This window comes from Anneissia japonica, unplaced genomic scaffold, assembly GCF_011630105.1.
Source record: "Anneissia japonica isolate Jap-2015-1 unplaced genomic scaffold, ASM1163010v1 scaffold665_len1252844_cov201, whole genome shotgun sequence".
Taxonomy (NCBI): Eukaryota; Metazoa; Echinodermata; class Crinoidea; order Comatulida; family Comatulidae; genus Anneissia; species Anneissia japonica.
The window spans coordinates 1,049,161-1,069,334 of record NW_022757135.1 but is presented as its reverse complement, the minus strand read 5'-3'; the positions used below and the strand labels follow the sequence as shown (position 1 = coordinate 1,069,334).

Below are 20,174 nucleotides of genomic sequence, written 5' to 3'. Positions count from 1 at the left end.
GGAGGTGGCACCGGTTCTACTGACCAAGTTTTAATAAAATCGGTCCAGTAGTTTGCCACTAGTAGCCTTTTAAAATGTTGCCAGAAAGAAAGAAACTGCTAGGAAACAGAACCCAGTCAGCATGCTGATGACTGGGTAAAAATAAAATAAATAAAGATATCTGAACTAGTCAAAGATGGAGATAATCCATTTTGTTTCCAAATTCTCAAAACTCAGGAACTTGGATTCTGTAATTGATTCATCAAAACATCTGTAGAGCTTCATATTCAGGAATCATAAAAAAAACCAGCATAAATAAATCCCTTGATAGAAGAACAACAGTCAGACTGGTGCATGCTTTAATTACCTCACGCCGAGACTGGTGTAAAAGCGGAAAACCCCATCGTTCTTACTGGAGGTTGGCCAAGACTCAATATGAAAAAGAATTTGCACGTGAAAATATTTATTATGAGCGTCATTTGGCTTTGGCATAGAAATGTTGTCATGTCTTCCGTTTAGCGTTTAACAATTAAACTAAATATAGACGAATTATTAGGTTGGAAATTCCGAAATGCTTATAGACATAGGCCTATCATTTTTGGTCGAAGAACGACAAAAAGAAAAATGGCTTCTAATAATTCAGACTTGAAAAAGTTCCATGCTGTACTATTAGATGCATATATCTTAATGTTCCCATTGGGGTTCTTCGGTGCTCATCACTTTTACCTGAAACGCACAAGATGGGGTTATCTGTACCTATGCACATTAGGTTTGTGTGGTTTAGGCTGGTTCTTCGACCTCTACCGGATGCGTAACTTAGTAAAGCGTTCTAAACTTGTTAACGATGATACGCAGCAAGAATCGCAGTCAGATTTATATGACCTAGGCGACGCTTGGATCACCGCCTTATGTCCAATTACAGGTTTACTTGGTAAGCTCTCTTTCATTGTGATTAGACAAATAGAATAGTCAATAGTGGAAAATATATTTTATCTAAAACGCATTTTTAAACATTTATTTCATCATTCAAAAAACAGCATTGATAATGAATAGAAAATAATATAAAAGAGGAAAAAATAAAAGAACAATTGTACAAGTGCCTTTCTTTTCAAATCATTTAAATAGAATATATTTTATAAACTAATACTTTTTATAGGCCTACCGCTTCTTATATGTAAACAGGTTATTATACATAAATCATAGCTGCAGAGACATTGTATTTGTAAATCAATTTCCAATATTGTTCTAAAAAAAAAATTGTCGGAAAAGCAGTAAGACAAGGCTCTAGAAAAATGTAAGAAGATGAGAGTTGGAAATGTACTGTCTGTCCGGGGAGCTCTCATCTGTCCAAGATAAATATCCTCATATTTTTTATATTGACTAAAGGAGAATGTGATTCCACTCCACACCTCAAATCATGCCAACATCACAGTCCAGGATTGATTGAATTATTGAGGGGGCCTTTATTCAAATTAGAAGGGGCGCTTATTCAAACGGGGCGCTTAAGGAAATTTTCAAGTTAGGAGGGGCACTCATTCGAGAGGGGCGCTTATTCAAACGGATCGCTTATTCGCGCGAGTACGGTAATACAATTAGGCCTACATTGTATTTGTAAATCAATTTTTATTTTCAATACCGGTAGTGATCTTAAGAAGTTTGTACAATGGCCGTGAGTTGATTTTTTTTTATCACATTTATTTAAAGCTTTGAGGAATAGTATGTAGTGACGACCAAAACGAAAACAATATATCAAAGGTTGAGGGGAGAGATTAATATTATTTGAGTTATTTTTTTTTTAATTTATACCCAGTATGTTTTGCTTTGAAAATTGTAATTTAAGTGAAGGTTTTTATTTTTCCAGGTATCCAAATCTCTACATATTTTATAATCTTTACAATTCAAAAAAAAAAAAAAAAAAAAAAAATCTAAAGAGGTAATTTCTCGTTGGTAAAATATTAAGTATAATTCTATACTGCAACCATCTAGGGGTAGTACTATATGTACATTTGCTTGGTATTATGTTAAGCACTTCCCACTGTGTCAGTAAACTCAACAATGAGATAATATTGGGCGATCGTAAAACTAATTAGGCCTATTATTTTTGCTATTATGTTTGCTCATATATGACATTCACTGCCTGTTTGATTCCCTCATAAGTCCAGAGAGTAAATATTAGTCACCTCTTCTAATGTATTTTTATTCTTTTTATTTATATTATTTATTTATTTTATTTTTATATCTTTAACTGACATAATTATAACAGAAATAATACATTCCTGAGTTGACGTTGTGTGGGTTTCATATATATATATATATATATATATTTTATACAAAAGAGATAACATAAATCATATAACATGCGGACAACTACTGTTGTCCCTGATCATCCGACAAAAGGGCCCAGTGAATAATTTGTCATACCTGCTGTAGCTACGCCGCCCTGTAGCAAGAAACTTATGTTACTATCATTTGGGGAAAGTTTATTGTCTGACCTGTTCAAATATTTTAGTCCATCGATGTCGTTGTGGCGTCGCGTCCGAAGATCAGATAGCATTCAATACTTTAAACGTTAGTACCATAATTGTGTTATTTAGATAAAATTAAACAAGGAATAAATCATTTATCGAGAATATAAAGAAACTCATTTGCACAGGGAGGTATTCGTTAGTGAGGCTCCTAAAATATGTCTACCTCATGACTATAAGATTCTGGGATTTCCCAAAAGAAGCATATACAGTACATATAGTTTCTAAAAATACCCATAATACAACATGTTTAATCCACTGCATTAAAATCCAGTTGTGCCACCAGGATGTGCCAAACAGAGGTCCGATGTCCCAGAGGGGGATGTTTCCGACGGTAACATAGGCCTATAAAGACGGGGCCAGGGCAGCACAGAACACCTCGATTGGGTCCCTGGGCCTAGCCTCTGGACATTTTGGTATAGGGATTTAAAAAGCTTATTTTAACTGAATGGAATCTCACATTATGTTAAAATTACATATACATTTTAGTTTACCCGACAAATTTTCTTTTCTCCCCGACAGGAAGGTGGGTCAGCTTTCCCAAGCGGGGCCCTGGTCTCCGGGCCTAACCGGTGGCTCCAAATTGTGCTGCCTCGGAGAGCCACATGACCGTGGCACGTTTGTGTACTTTTGGTCATCCTTGGTTGGCAGCACTCTTTGTTTTTATTGTTCTTGTAATTTTGATGTATGTAATTTTTTGATGTATGTAATTTTAAACCGAAATAAATTTGAATAGAATGGTAAAATCTGAAGCGGTGGTTGCGACAGGATTTGCCCGAATTGGGGTCCGAGGTCCCCGACGGGAGGGGCGATATCTCCGACGAGAGCAAAGTGGCAATTTAAGGGTTTCAAAGGCTTATTTAATCGATTTTAGAGTCTACTAATAGGCCTATGTATAGAAAATACAAAAAAAATGTTTTCCCCCGACGAATTGCTGTTTTTCCCCTGACTGTGGAAGTCCCCCCCCCCACCCACAGCCGCTGGACAATCGAAACATAAAGTTGGCAGTTTGCAGTTTATTTAAGTCGTATAGCGTAGTATTATGGAATATGTTCTTAATGGTGTGAGCTCTGTAGGAAACATCACTGCAAATGAGCGCGTTTTGAAGACGAAAGAAATGATCAAGTTTGTGCTTTCGGAACTTGTCCATCGACATAATGTTTCAAATTTGTTTATTGTAACCCCCCATGTTATATTGCCGTAAGAATGATAAGGTAAACTAATTCATAAAACGAATTTATTTAAAATTGTTGAGAAAGAGGTGCAAGCTCAATTGACTTCCTATCTTATTGATTATGATTTAATCAATATTGATCAATTTGCGTTTCTTAAGAATCACTTTACAGTTACATGTTTACACAGAGTCGTTGATGAATGGCTTGAATGCATGGATGACTCCGAGATGATTGGAGCATGTTTTTTAGATATTTCTAAGTGCTTTGACACGTATTTAGTGAGTCAATGGATGCCATTTTCGTGATTTCTGAGGAGGAAATGGAGGGGAAAAAAAGAATGAAAAGGGAAAGAAAAAAAAATTGCACTGATGATTATGATTATTAATGCCTGACTCTGGGTGTGTTCTTTTGTGTTTTGTTTATTTTTTTGTTGTTTATTATTATTGTTATTATGATTGTTATTATCATTATTAATATTATTATTATTATTATTATTATTATTTTATTTCTTTATTTATTTTTTTATTTATTTTTTTTATTTTTATTTTTTTATTTTTTTCCAGGACCACAACGAAAAACATTTCTTTAAAATGATTGTGTCATCCTGGCTAAAGATATTAGTAAATAAATAAAAGAAAAAAGTTATTATTATTGTTTTGTTGTTTTATTGTAATTGTTATTGTAATTGTTATTGTAATTATTATTATTATCATTAATAATATTATTATATTATTATTATCATTATTAATGTTATTGCTATTGCTACTGTTATTGCTATTATTATTATTATTTATTATAATGAATTATAATGAATAATGTATTTCTCAACATTTTTTAGTTTGATTTTTTTTTTTTTTTTTTTTTTTTTTTTTTTTTTTGGTAATTCGAACTATTTGTATTTTGATTTTCTGTAATTCAAACTACCGGTATTTGTATTTTGATTTTCTGCATTTAATTTTCATTTAGCCATTAAAAAAAATTACACACATGAAAAAAAGCATTTTGACAAACTAAATGTGTTTTATCCAGTCAAACCAAAATATTTTTTTAGAATAAAAGATTTATTGTTTAATTTCAAAAGGTTTCCACCATTACTACCTTGAACGTTATGGTTGGGGTGTGCTGTATACGTGTACCGTGGGACTGTTTGGTCTTGGTTGGATTTTCGACAACATCAGAATGCCACTTCTCGTGAAACGAGCCAATAATGATGATGAAAGTTATACACTCGATGATGCATATATCCTTGCGTTTAACCCAGTCGGTGTATTCGGCTTTCATCATTTCTACCTGAAGAGGAATAAATGGGGGAAATTGTACATATTCACTGCTGGAATGTTCGGTGTAGGATGGCTGGTGGACCTGTTTCGACTGAAGTTACTGGTTGACATAAGTAACGACAATGTTGATGATAGCCGGACACCTCATGCTAACACAAGCTCTGAGGTGCCCCGTCCTGACTTAGGAGTTCACGGCCGGCCCAACAATGCGTATTATCCGTCCCATTACTAGGCCTTTATTGCACCATTTCACACTGCATTACCATTTTAAAGATGGAGTGACCACAGCCCTCTGGCTTTGCGATCATGCATGGTCATTGGACCTTCAAATTGATTAATAGGCCTATAGGTCTATTATTATTATTATTATTATTATTATTATTATTATTATTATTATTATTAATCTTAAAAATTCTATCTTGTGGGTGATACTCAATTTTGTTAGGTATATCTTACAATTAGGCCTAGCTAATGGAATATAATTATACTATAGTACACATAATTTTTATATAATAATTTCAGATGATTTTAACCTGCCTGGAATTAATTCGTCTGCGGACCCCTGCTCCACTTAAAATGCAATGGATGCGCCGCGCACCATATTGATATCCTGGACAGTTGTGTCCTAATGCAATGTACCGTAATCCATATTTAACTCGTAATAACAATATTCTTGATTTGGTTATAAGTAACAAAGATTTGTCTGACAAGGTTGATACCGCTAATTATATTCTTATTTCTGACCATTCCTCTTTAATTGATGGTTAATATTTTAAAGAAACTTTTCTGAAATTACATAAGTTTTTTAAATCAAATTAATCATATATATATATATATATATCATTTTGTAATGTAATATAATGATAATACAATTCACTCTGATTTTGATGAACTTCTTCGCTTAATGCGCCTTTTCATTTCTCTTTCAATGCTGGTGTTCTACAAGTGCCACGTGCTCGCCCCTTTCGGACTATAATATTGGAAACATGTCCACAGTTTTAATTAATCAAACCACAGTTACGATTTTAATTGAGAATACCAATGTCAGAAAGTCAACTGGAAATTATGAAATAAGTCATTTTATACTTAGGAGCGCACAGTGGCATAGGTAGATACATTTTGTATGGGAATTACTTGCTAGTTTTGAGTACCTTTTATGCACCGTGATGTCATGGCTGTGCTAGACAAGTGCTGTGCATTAGTAGCGAAAGACCCTCCGGGGCTCCTTTGGACCCCCCCCCCCGAGAGCCCATAGGCGTTACCCTACTCTGGGAACGCACCAGTTCCATTATCATATCCATTCACACGTATTTTTTAGATGTCAGTAGACGTATTTCCTTCGTCGTAAAGTCGCCAGTGTTACCTCTATTCATAAGAGTGGACCCAAGAAGCTTTGTAATTACTGCAAATATTGATTCACTAAGTAAACGTAGACTTGTTTTTGATATGTTGTTTAAATTATATAATTTGATTGAAATCTTGTATCTTGTTTACATTGAACATTCGTAGTCGTACTTGTACTAAGAATTTAATTCATGTTTCATTTCGCCGAGTTTACGTAACAAAGAGTGGTTTATTTCAAAGATTAGCAGTTACATTTAACAATTAAGTTGTTGAAATGAAATATATTATTTTTATGATAGTTTATCCTCGTTGAAGCTTAATAGTATACAGACAGTTCAATGTAAGTTTGTAATTTTCTTTAGTTTCTTTGTATTTTTATCTCTGTTGTTTGAGCATAAGAGCATAAAATAATCACAAATTGAGATTAGAAAACCACAAAGCCTTTTGAACACATAGCCTACATACAACGGGACAATTTAATATAAAATGATTTTGTCAGTCTCAGTTAATTCCATTATATATTTCATACTATGATAGTTTACGTAATAAGTGATAGGGGCCTATTCTGCTAATTAGTCCTAAATGTGGAAAGTGAGGTTAGACATCATATCAGATTTTGGAAGACAGGGTAGTAATGTCATTGTTAATTTAATTGTTCGAATGTTTTGCTTCATTTGCAAAATGTTTTTCCTTACGACTATGTCACCAAATACGTATGAATTTAAATAAACTAAAACAAATATAATAGTAAATTGACATTTTGAATTGTGCAATAATATCATATTGTCAAAGTTTGTCAACATGTTTGCAATCAGAAAAATCATGGCAAAAGGGCATAACCGACATTTGAGCGTAAAATCATTATTTACAAAACAAATTCTGTGATACCCTAACAGACATTTCATTTCGATTTGAATACAATAATAAAATCAAAACACAATTTAAAGCTTTTGAAATTATACATTTTGCTTATTAATATCTGAAAAACAACATAACTTGCCACTTACCCCTTACATATTGTATATTACCGAAAATATACACGGCAACGGCACATACACAATTTAGAAATCTTTTAGTGCATCCAGAGGAAAAAATTGGCTTAAACAAACCTAGAATATGACATTACGTGCCGCAAGTGCACAGTAATTTTTACATTGGCGAAACTGGACGTCTGTTCAGAACAATAAACAAACATCAAGAAGAAACTAAAATGAGTAAGAAAATATACACGAGAGTTACCAGAAAATAATCTGATATATATATACATTAAGATTTGAAACCACATAAATATACTATGCATTAATGATTGTAATATTAATAATGGTAATAGTATTATTGATAAAAAAAAAATTTAATATATCTCAAGAAAAGTGCACTAATAATAATAATAATAATAATAATAATTATTATTATTATTATTATTATTATTATTATTATTATTATTATTATTATTATTATTATTATTATTATTATTATTATAACCGAACATGCCAAGACTGCTCTTGAAATTTATTTAAGGAACGCCCAATTCCAAATAAAAGCATGTCTCTGACCCCATGGGTAAACCATCCCATGTACTAAGAAAGGAATTAAATACAGCAAACTTAAAAGTATTAGTACGAGAAACATTTGATCTTTGGAATGGAACAAAATAAATGGAACAAAAATGTGTAGAAATTGTAATAAATTTACAAGAAGTGTTACGCAAAATAGAATATTTTGCCATTAAAATTTGGTGTAAATCCTCAATATCACGTAACTACTAACCCACCAATGACAATTATTAGGTGCATTATAAAAGGAATTAACGAAGTGTAAATTTGAGGGAAATATGATGAAGAGGCTTTAATCCTGCAGTCAACGGTGTCGAATAATCTTGATCTTTAGGTTAAAGTTGTTTGACATATATAGCCTATATGGTCTCTATGCCTATGCGCCCAAACTAATTTCTTCAAATGTCTACACTCTAAATGGCCCTATCGGTAGTCCAAAACAGGTGCTACATCGGAACACCGCATAATTCCTGGCTCTCCTTGAAGGATATCCTTGGTTCCCCAAAGTGCACATGATATTGAAATAGTTTTATTTTAAGCCATAAAAGAGCATAGCTCGAACTAGCAGTAACTTGCTCTTCACTACCTCAATTCCCCGAACCCATCCATCCCCCACCCCACCCTCTACCCTATGTCTATCCATCTATATAAACATTCCTCATCATTGAGGCATTTGATTTGTTAAGAATGATGTGATGAGTGCTTTACATATTAATGTAAAAACTGTATGTATTTATGAAATAAATACAATATATATAATTATTGTGGTAGTACTATGAAATTGAGCAATGAAATAGCCCCCTAATGTATATTTGTTAGCGTGTCTGTACAAATAGAGGGCGGTATCTTTAAAAAATAATAGGCTTATACTCTTATCAGTGACGAGAAGTCATAAGACCATTCGTTTTCAAGTACCGCCATAAATCATACAAAAGCCTCTTACGGAAAATCGCAAAACAAACATCCTAACAAACAATTAATAATATAATCTTCGCAATGTTTATTACTGGTGTCGCGCTATTCAGAACAGCCAGCCATTTAGAATTCAATTCACACAATTCCTGTCTCATGTAGTCCTTGTGAATTTCATAAGTAGGTGTTAACCAAGGTGGATAACAAACTTTGTGCTCTAACTCAATTATCTTTCTAGTTAATAAGCCATCTGTAATAGAATAACGTGTAGGGTAAATAATTCAAAAGAAAAAAAAATCGCCAACTAAGTCTAATTAGTCTAACATGGAATATTAAGGCCTACATTGAAAAGGGGTAACTTATTAGAATAGGAAGAGGTCTGTCCACCAAATTAACATATAGGCCTGTATTATACTTCCATGTACGAACTAAAACAAAATATAAAAACCACTCGATAACAATTTTAAAGATATGAATGATACTTTTGAATTTTTTAACCGGTTTGATGAAAGCGGTTGCGTTTCTTATACTCAAGTAGTTAAAAACGACCTTTACCTTTTTTGCCAGTTAACGCCCAACATCGAGTACTGCAAGCCATTCAGATCTTCACCCCACCCCACCCATTAGCTCCAAAATACGTTACTGGATGAGAGTGTGAGTTAATGTAGATCGATTTCTCTATATATTACAATATGTGTTGCAATATTAGACTTGATCTATGGCTAATATTCAGAGTAAATATTGTAGATACAGAAACAATTACACAGTTTATATCTATATAACATTATTATCTCTTATAATAAAGCTGTCATTCCACGTGAGTATGACGTCATAATTGTAAGCGTATCGCATCACGAGTGTAAGCTATATAAACAAAGTTCTTTCATGAGTACCTTTTTTAGAGTTATGATCGAAAATGTTTACACTATTGAGGTATGAATGGATTATCACTAGTTGTTCATAACTCAATGGGCAAAATCATTATGTTTCTTGATGACTGGAAATTATTGGCATAGATGTAAGCCTAAATTTCCATGCTGTTTGCTGGTTGTTGCCAACGGACGAATAGTTATAAAGTCAGATTATTTTCGCGAGCTACTGTTATTACAGATACTTTTGGAATTTTGACTCACAACGAATTATGATGTCCTCGTCTAAGGACGCCGAGGCAAACTCGAATGCTCACGATGACTTCCAAACAACCGAAAGCAGTACGGTTACTGTCACGCACGAATCAGTCCTAACGAGGACTAAGTCTTTACTTGATGCTTATATTTTATTGTTACCGTTAGGTTTCTTCGGAGCTCATCACTTCTACCTGAAACGCACAGGATGGGGCTTTCTGTACTTATTCACTTTTGGTCTGTGTGGTCTAGGCTGGTTGCTCGATCTGTTCCGGATGCCGTATCTAGTAAAACGTGCTAACCACAAGCTTATGAACCCTGATTTTCCTGTAGACAAATCCCGAGACCTGGGCGACACTTGGATCATTTCTTTTTTTCCGATCACAGGTTTACTTGGTGAGTTCTGTTTCATTGTGTTTATACACTGAGGTCTAATAGCCTATCATTAATAACAATAATAAATAATGATGATAGTGATGACGATGATAATGATAGTGATGGTGGTGATAATGATAATGATAATAATATTGATAACAATATTAATAATATAGTAAAACAGATTGTTTATAAGAACACATTTTCTAAGAACACCGAGACTGAAATTGATTAAAATGTAAGAACAAGCTAAGAACAAACTGAGGCACAAATATATATCATTTGGATGACAAGTGTGTTATCCGATGTAAGATGATTTTTTAAACTCCGTAAATTCTCCGCTTTCCCTTAGTTTTAATCCATAAGTTTCCCCAGGCAGTGAATTCGGCCTCTCATTTCAGTCAGGAAAATACAGATCCCTCATGAACGTATCTTAAAAATGGGGACTATTAACTGGGGGGGGGGGGCTGGAATCTCAGTGACACCGGTTTTAACCAAGTGTTCTTCAGCGTTGTGTTCTTATAAGTATAAACAATTTTACAATGAAGGTATTTACTGTTATTTTTAACAGGTTTCCACCATTATTACCTTGGACGCATTGGTTGGGGTGTGCTGTATACGTGTACCGTGGGACTGTGTGGTCTTGGTTGGGTATTCGACAACATTAGAATGCCACTCCTCGTGAAACGAGTCAATATGAAGATGTGTGAAGATGGCGGCCATGCTGACAAATGTTATAAACTCGATGATGTGTATGTCATTGCGTTTAACCCATTCGGTGTGTTAGGCTTTCATCATTTCTACCTAAAAAGGTATGGATGGGGGATGTTGTACTTATTCACGGTTGGGGGGTTCGGCGTTGGATGGCTGGTGGACCTGTGTAGGATGAAGATGCTGGTTGACCAGAAGAATCTAGAAATCTGCCACGATAACTATGCACGCTATCATAGTAGCTCTACGCCTAATTATGGAGCAACAACCCCAGAAGTACCGGAGCCACAGTATCAACCACACCCCCACTACAATCAGAGCTACGGTTATGAACCACCTACGCCTGGTGCCGGTGACTATCAGCCAGGCCCCCCTAGCTATCAGCCACCTGACTCTTATCCAATGAAAAGTGGATACCCAATTCCACCTGACGGAATCCAGTATCCACCTCCTACACACCCGGGATATCCTACTGCCAATCCCCCACCTCCATATTAACTACAGATGATTGTAATTAGAAAATAAGACATTTGTGTCTGTAATTATCATCAGTATTGTTCTCCTCTTGTACACTGAATATTTATATTTTTCAGTTCATTATGATGATTATAATGATTATTCCTAAATGCTACGATGAAGGTATAGTTATGATTGCTAAGTGCAAACAATGTCGAAATAAGAGATTTGAATGCCCTTTGGCTTAGACCCTCTAATCCGCTACATCTTGATATCCATGTTGAGCATTGCCTTGAAGGCTATCTCAACCTTATCACTCTCCACATCGTTTATGTTAAGTAAGTTGTAAAGCAAACATGCTTTGTTTTTATTAACAAACTTATATTCTATCCAATAAATGCCAAGTATAAAATATCAATCTGTGAGAACTGACCAATAATGGTACTCGTTAGTATGATAACATATCGTATTCTTGCCTGGTAACAAGGACTGACCAATGGGTCAGTTTGGTCATATGAATGACTGCCGAGCTAAAATAGGAGTATGTTTGCGACTTTGCCATGAGAAGTACCGGGAGCTTCACTTTACTATAAGGTGCAAAAGTTAATTTTGAATTTGAAGACAATCATCTAGTAGATATTCTTTTGGAGATTGGCTTTTAATAGGTGAGTGTATACCAGTGGCGGTGCTTATTTTCTTTCGTATACAACATCCCAAAAGTGACCTGTTTTTGTGCGGATATGGCTAATTAAAGCGATCGGGTATAGACAATGTAGGCCTATGTTCTTAATCAAATGGTGTAATTAACCTAATTATACACAATATTTTTTTTAAAACTAAATATTCGATTTTAGGTTTTAAACTGTACGTTTGGTGCGATTTTAGAAATTTATAGATGTTGGATACAAAAGGAAATTAGGGCTAAATTTCTTATTGTCTTATCAAAGTTAAACTTATAATCCTCATTTTTATAGTTTAAGCTATACATGTATATGTATAATGAGTTTGACCAATGCAATTACAATGGATACGTGTTTCTGTAAATGTTTTTTTTTTCTTAACTGTATGCGATGTAAAATACGTATATGTATTTCTACGTACATGCATTTATAATGTGCGTGTGCACTTTTTCATCATTCTTATTTTATCACTGTTGATCTTTCCAATTTTCTTAGTATACAATATGTTGAACGGTTTATACATATAAAATAATGGCCGCGCGTTTTTACCATCTAATAATCCCTTTTTGCTTTATCTTCCTAGTATAGGTTTAAACAGGACCATATTAAAAATAGCCTAATAACAACCATCTGATATGTTTTTAATCCTGTATAAATATTTTTGAAATAAAAAATAATAAAAATACATCGTATAAAATACGATTGAACTAAAATATCATATTTTAATTTACTTGTTTTTTTTGCCTGTAGCTTTATGATAGACCTAAGCTTTGTGATTTACATTGAGTGTTGGTAACCTTAGAGATAATCTTATTAAATTATAGATAAACATATTGCAAATACTGGGATAAGATTAGAAAATCCATCACATTTCAACTGAACAGTTCATAAATTTGATGTGATCCTGAGACAATTGATCCAATATCAGAAAACCATAAAAAGCCTACCTAATGATAGTGACAAGTTAGCCGACCAGCTTGGAAAAATAATATAAACATCCAACGAGAGGATGTATGACAAGAGCTTGCATCGATGGAAGTGGTTTCCAGACTCGTTTGAGTCGTGAACTCAATCAAGTAAACTTTAGATTAAAAAGAATTGGTGCGTGCCTTAGTTTAGGTATACCGGCTTCAATACCGGTATTTGAATTTATATTATAAATATTATCCAATAATGTTGCAATAAAATTTATTTTAATGATTTTAACGTTTAAAGTATAATTTGATGTTTGTGTTTGTTTCCTAGATATATATTTGTTATTAAAAGGTAACCGATTCTTTGGAATCTAAACTACTCGTGCTACTAATGGCTTTGTCAACATTCTTTTAAAAAAATCCCAAATTTTAGAGCGACCTCAATTCTTTATTTTTTTAAATTTCTATCATCTTTATTTTTTATTGTTTTCAATCCGACTTCGGGTCTGTGTACTGTCAGCGCCTTGAGACGATTTTATTGTGGAAGGCGCTCTACAATCCTACCGTTACCATTACTCAAGATGATAAATTTGAGTTCTCAATAACCAAACATCACTCCAATGTAAAACTTGGGTGGGCACCGACAGACCTGTTTAATCATAACATACCATAACTACACAATTCTGTAAGAGCATAATATATAACATAAACTCAAATATACTTACTTACTATCATTACCACTGCTTTTGTCCTCATCATCATTATTATTACCATTAGGTAATACGCTTATTACCACTAAATATCTTCCGAGGTAAGAAACCAGATGAAAAAGTCCGTAGAGAAAATTGTCTGAAAGACCCCTACATTATAACACAGTGCAACTAATAGACAATTAATAATGTATGGATCACTTAATAGACATCCCGTTCTTGCCGCCTATGCAGCTACAGACTTTCAACATTTATTAAATTTAATGAAAATACACTTAAACACTCGCTACGTAGTCTGTCGGTGTGCAGAGGGCAGTTATAACAACCAACGTCCCTATATTATACACTTAAACACTCGCTACGTAGTCTGTCGGTGTGCAGAGGGCAGTTATAACAACCAACGTCCCTATATTATACACTTAAACACTCGCTACGTAGTCTGTCGGTGTGCAGAGGCCAGTCATAACAACCAACGTCCCTATATTATACACTTAAACACTCGCTACGTAGTCTGTCGGTGTGCAGAGGCCAGTCATAACAACCAACGTCCCTATATTATACTCTGCCTATTCTCGCACTTCACTTCTGCGAAGCCGAGTATCTCCCGAATTGAAAACTATTTCGTTCTAATTCACCCAGCTCAAACGAACAAAATCACATTTATGGTACTTTAGGTTCAATCAGTCTGTTAAAAATTTACAACAATGACAGCCTGAATGTAGCCCTACAATTAGGCCTACTTATCAAAAATTTTATTAAATTACTAAATGTTGTGTAGAGTTCGTAAATGATAAAAAGAATAAAACACATCGTTACATTAAAAAAAAAAGTTTACTGCACAATACATACATTTTTTCCACTGTCGTAAAACACAAAAACGTGATTAGGGATTATACTGCCCTCAATTGCTTTACATTTCCTAAGGCCAAGCTGAGTTTATGTTAAAATATATTATAATGTACTGGTACAGAGGGTCGTATCCAGGGTGGGTTGGGGGAGCCGTGGGAGCCGCGGCTTCAAACCTTTCCCCCCCCCCGCCCTTTGTACACAGTATTAGATTTTTAAAGCTTGTTCTTGCTAGCAAATAAAAATTCTTTCCTGGGATCACTTAAAATGAATACTTTTAAAATATGTAACACGTTATACACATAGTTTGGTGTTGATTTAAATGCTGTACAATTTCTAATTGACTCCTACTATAGGTTTGTTACCCGTGCTCTGATAGAAACCCACCATAAACGTCTATCAATTAAATTCACCCGCTAACCTGATAGTAACCTAGTGGAATACTCATTAGATTAATAATTTTTTTCACTATACACGATAATGCAAAAATTAAAATTTTTGGGTATAAAACTGCTACCGTTCAAGGTGCGGATTTATCAAACTTTTTAAATCCATAAATCCCAGGCCATGTCTTTTAAGATACAGAAATGTGATATTGTATGGTTCAGTTTGGTTTTTATTCTTTTGCAAGCGTTTAATTTTTGTTTTATAATAGCCTACTACTACTACTAGTAGTAGTAGTAGTAATAATGATGATGATGAAGATGACGGTTGCCGAAAATCCCTGATCATGAGAAATTTGTTGGCATATAATGGTGATATAATGGTGATGAATTTTACTATATAAAAGTGTCATTTCCGGGCTAGTGGTACTATTTCCTCAAATTTTCTCACCCCAGCCCCAACCATTGTGGGGCTGAGGTCAGCTTTGAATTATGTACATGCATCAAAGACAATAGTTTAAGCTTTATTTTCTATGGTACATCACACATATTAATAAGATCTCTATGGTTGCCGAAATTCCCTGATAAAAGATCAGGAGAAATGTGTTGGCGCTTTTTTTTACTATATGTAATGGTAATGTGATTATGATGAATTTGACTAAGAGTGTATAATTTCTGGCCATCTAGATGTATTACTTCCTCAAATCGTACCCTAGCCCCAACCATGGTGGGTCTGAGGTGGGTGTGGACTCACGAAATGTCTCCCCACCCCCCTCTTCCAAAACAGATATGTCCCCTTCCTTGGTTATGACATTTAAACTCCATCGAGTCGGACCTGACTCGGAGTATGTCTTAATTTATGCACCCTCCCCTTGACTGTTAAGGGGAGGGTGCATAAAATTGTTCATTTTTCGTGATAATGACTACTTTGGATAAAGATGTTTTGAGTAGTGACGGATTCAAGGCCTACACCTAAATTGTTTTAATGGAAAAAAAGGAAGTTTTATTTAAATTTAAGTCTGAGAGTGTAATTTCCGGCTATCTAGAGGTGTCCTAATCATAAAGTCCCTCTCTGGGTCACCTCTCTTTCGAATCTCTGGATCCGCCACTATTGAGTTATTATTATAGTTATTGTTAGGCTTACTAATATCATTTATGATGCGTCTATTGCAATTTTCACTTTATCCTCTCAAAACAGTCATTAAACGTTCAGAGTGCGCTACCTCCGAGGGGGCTTAGCCCCCTGGACCCCACCAGGGTCCTTGGCGTCCCCCAGCCGTATGAAGGGAACACCCCACCCCCGCACAGTACTACGTACCTCGCATAGCGGCTCTCCCCTTTCAAAATCCTGGCTACGTCCCTGCTGGTACATAAACCTTTCAAACATGCTATGTTGTTCAATGCAATTATAATATTCTCTGCAGGTTTTCATTAATATTAAAACGTTTTGTTTTTTAAATATTAATAACAACAATAATAATAATAGAAAAAGTACAATGTTTCTCTATTATTTTCGTATACACCATCGAAACCATATTATTACATGCTTGTTGATTTGTAGTATATAACTGCAAAACAAGTGCCTTCTTTCTCAAGTGTCAATAAGACTTTGGCAGCCAAATTACTTGATTTTCATTAAGTAATTTATTGTAAAAATGATTCTACAACCAAGCAGTTACGACTTGTTGAAATCTGATGTTGCATCCATGGTGAAATATAGTAACTGTTGGAACAACTTTATGCGGGCTCATTGCATCCACAATTCCACCTAAGGTGTTTTGCGTATCATCGTCTGGGCAGAGGTTTGGATAAGGTATTGAAGCCTACACCTCATGGTTGTGACCTGACATTATCTAAATCCGGGTTCAACGGCCCAATCGAATACAAAACCTGATCGATCACCTTCAGTTAGCTTCTGGCTCTGATCTGGCCTTATTAAAAAAAAAAATTTAAAAAAAAAACAAAAAAACAAATATAAAACCAAAAAAAAAACACTTACGATAGGAAAAAGGAAGAGAAGAATTGAGGTAAAAAAACTGAGAAAAAAAAATCTGTTGCCATGCCATCGCGCACTCTAGTTTCCGTGATAATCAACAGGATAATTGTGTGAACGTACTGTAAACCGATGAAGATCGTAAAGCAAATTATGTTACTATAGCATAGTATCGAGCTCACATTCCCTGACGACAATCCATATAGGTTTTGGCCTTTTTCAAGAAGTCTTACAACAAGAGTTCTTTTCGGATTCATAGTCCTGCTCTGCAATAGCTTCTTGTGCTTTCTTCTCCAAAGCCAAACGAAGGTTTGCGGGAAGTGCTGGGATGTCTTCAGATCGTCGGCGATCGTCATACGGTTTAATCGTAAGACCACAATGTGGTGAAGTCTCACACAACGAAATTAATGTCAATGACATCCGTAAAAATGCTTCCTGTATCCCTAACAATACAAAATAATGGTAATGTATCAAAGTGATGCTATGTTAAAGCTCAAGACAATTTAAATAAAACCTAGAATCGCTAACGAATAAAATGAGAACTTAGTTGTTGTTTCATATGGACGCCGTACACCTGTCTCTTATACACATCTAGATGTGTATAAGAGGTGTGTGTGGGTGTGTGTGTAATCAAAGAAAGGTAAATACAGTATTCGAATAAAGGACATAATTATAACATAATTGCTTTTCATAAAATACATCATTAAAATATGATTAGACCGTTGCAGAGTATTGTACACTATCTAAAGGCGCTTACCTTCATTTGTCATTGCAGATGTTTCAAAGAACAGCGCCCCTATAGACGCAGCATAATTTAGTGCTTCATGTTTTGGGACTTTTCGAGCATCTTTCAGATCACATTTGTTTCCGAGAACACACATGACTATAAAAAAGAGTGTACAGGCATCTAATATATTAAATTGGTTTATCATCTACATCGTGGTTGGTAAATCGTCACACTATACTTTAATTCGCCATAACATTCAATAGTTTAAATTGCAATGAATCGCTTGTGAAAGCACTTTATACCATTTTCGGCAAATCGCTGGGAGTTTATCTGTGACCGGTACCAATGTTTATCTGTGGCCGGTACACGGCTTTCTTTCGTTTTGTAGCTTAATCTTTGAAAAAAAAATGCAAAAGAAAAAAAATAAAAATAAAATAAGGGTTTTTGTTTGTTTTGGACTGGTGGCTGTTCGGTAGTTGCTAAATACAACCACTTTAGCCGAGCGAGGCGTGGTTTGTAATGTGACGTCATGCATAATCATACCCAGCTCTACCAGAAAATATTACACACACCGTGTGACCAATGTGACGTTTGCGAGCAGGCTAAGGCTTAGTTTTGTGCTGCTGCCGGGTGACAGACGATCGGGTCAATTTCCAGACGATCGGGCCCAACAAGTGTGGACAATCGTAGGTTTAGGTCCAGCCACCCGGTCCCGTAGGTCTCGTTTACGTTAAGCAAGGGCTATGCAAAATCTGTTGTCAGACGATGGCCTAGTCCTCTTCTGATTGAGAAGGGGACTGCTGCCTGCTGTCATCCCCCTGCTGGCGCCGCCAGCAGGGAGAGCAGCAGGGGTTAAGTCCCCCACCGGACAGGTCAAGCCCCCCCCCCAAACAGAGCTCGCCGGGCAGTCGGACTAAAAATATGTATAAATAGGCCCACGCCAAGCCAACACATGTCTGTCACAGTCTGAGAGTGTCATTTCTGGCCACCCTGAGGTTCCTACTCTTAAACAATTTTATTTGTGAGGGAGAACCCCCTCTCAAACCCTTCTCCCAGCTCAGGCCTACGAGCTCAAGTCCCTTTGTCGGATGGCTCAGACCCCCAGAAAAAATATCCTAGAGAAAAGTAATCACTTTTGGGAGAGGGCGTCCTAGTACGTTACCATAGGTTCCGAGATAAGGTGTTCGCGTTAAGCCAAAGTTCGTTACCAAGTACGTTATTCTTCCTTAATTGTAAATCGACGCTTCTAATTGTTACGCGTAAAGGTAAATTCGCGCGGTGTACGCCATGGTCAAAGTTCAAAAGTTTTCATTTTTGCAAGAGGACGCCGTACACTGCGTTATTACAGATTTTGCACGCGGAGGATATCGAGGAAAACGCTATCTTGTGTTTATAAGATCGTTGATCTTTGGCTACCCGTTAGCGATTTTTTTTCCCGTACGAAACATTTACATGAAACTCCACTCGGGCCGTCTCGGCTGAATCGACCCGAAAATCTCATTGCAGAATTCAGGAGGTCAAAAGGTCATCAACAGATAAACGTCTGCAAAACAACTTCTGAGAGAACGTCGCTGTCGAATTTTTAAAATTTAATACAATGATTGGGTCGTTTAAAATGACATATAATATTTGATTAAGCTGCACGAGTTATGAAAAGTGTTATTTTAACTTAAGTTACATACTATGACAATTTTAATTTTTTAGTTAGGCATGGGTTTTGCATAATTGCCTAGGCCTATTACTAAACGCTTTCTGGGAAAAGTAAAAAGAGTCAAGGAAAAGCGCGTTTTTCTTCATCAAATGAAACAGGGTGACAGTTATTTTCAAATTAAGAGAAGAACTGAGAATAGACAGCTCTAAAATACTGGATGCCATGAGACCTGCCAAAACGGCAGAGCACCAAATGTATGTAAAAATGAACTAGTTATTAATATTAGGCATATAGTAATCGGCAGGTTCTTGATTACAAGGCTAGACCAAGTTAATTACATGTAATGCCGTTATTATTATTATTATTATTATTATTATTATTATTATTATTATTATTATTATTATTATTATTATTATTACCTATACAAATAGTACGGCAGCTTAGGGCCATATTTGGACTTAATGTGGACGTTCCGGACAAAAGCACCAATTTTTTTTTACATGCTCCTTACGGTCATAGCATTCAATTTTTGGTGGGAACCACCTCATCCGAGGTCATTATGGCGACCATCTTGGATTTCAAAATGGCCGCCTAATAAAACCTATGTTTATCTATATCTCCGCTTCTAAACCACTTGGAATTATAAGTCTAATGTCTAAGAGTATGTTTATATGATCGAGGAATACCATCATATCATTTTTTACCTGGTCAGATTGCCACAAATGGGTCATGTAAGGTCATTCAAGGTCAAATATTGTATGGTATCCTTAAAATTACGTATTGTCAAATTTTTCAAATTTTACATTAGAATCATACCCAGGCTCTCAGAATTCAAA

At 35.2% G+C, this 20,174-nt stretch overlaps 3 protein-coding genes across 3 annotated transcripts in view; 2 read left to right on the top strand and 1 right to left on the bottom strand.

Moving 5' to 3' along the window:
* Positions 1–545: 545 nt before the first annotated feature.
* LOC117124454 lies at positions 546–13,315 on the top strand. Its single transcript, XM_033270686.1, has 4 exons — positions 546–910; positions 4,761–5,184; positions 9,846–10,288; positions 10,839–13,315. Exons 1-4 carry the CDS (start codon positions 604–606, stop codon positions 11,474–11,476), a joined length of 1,812 nt encoding a protein of 603 aa, XP_033126577.1. The 5' UTR covers positions 546–603; the 3' UTR covers positions 11,477–13,315.
* LOC117124427 (glycine amidinotransferase, mitochondrial-like) overlaps positions 11,514–20,174 on the top strand; it is a 52,067-nt gene continuing 43,406 nt past the window's right edge. Inside the window, exon 1 of the mRNA XM_033270657.1 lies at positions 11,514–12,099. The gene's annotated coding sequence lies outside the window, so the exon portion shown is untranslated. The remainder of the gene's footprint in view (positions 12,100–20,174) is intronic.
* Positions 16,094–20,174, bottom strand: part of LOC117124428 (ras-related protein Rab-31-like) — a 17,098-nt gene continuing 13,017 nt past the window's right edge. The window contains exons 5-6 of the mRNA XM_033270660.1: positions 17,718–17,843; positions 16,094–17,403 (exon numbers count right to left, since the gene is read on the bottom strand). Of these exons, the coding sequence (XP_033126551.1) occupies positions 17,180–17,403; positions 17,718–17,843 (350 nt within the window). The 3' untranslated portion in view covers positions 16,094–17,179. The remainder of the gene's footprint in view (positions 17,404–17,717; positions 17,844–20,174) is intronic.

What these genes read in the sequence shown, in the direction of transcription:
- LOC117124454 (XM_033270686.1), top strand. Translation starts at nt 604, where the DNA reads ATGGCTTCTAATAATTCAGACTTGAAAAAGTTCCATGCTGTACTATTA. An exon ending in AATGCGTATTATCCGTCCCA is followed by an intron (nt 5,185 to 9,845) that starts TTACTAGGCCTT and finishes ATAGTTATAAAG; the next exon opens with TCAGATTATTTTCGCGAGCT. An exon ending in TCCGATCACAGGTTTACTTG is followed by an intron (nt 10,289 to 10,838) that starts GTGAGTTCTGTT and finishes TATTTTTAACAG; the next exon opens with GTTTCCACCATTATTACCTT.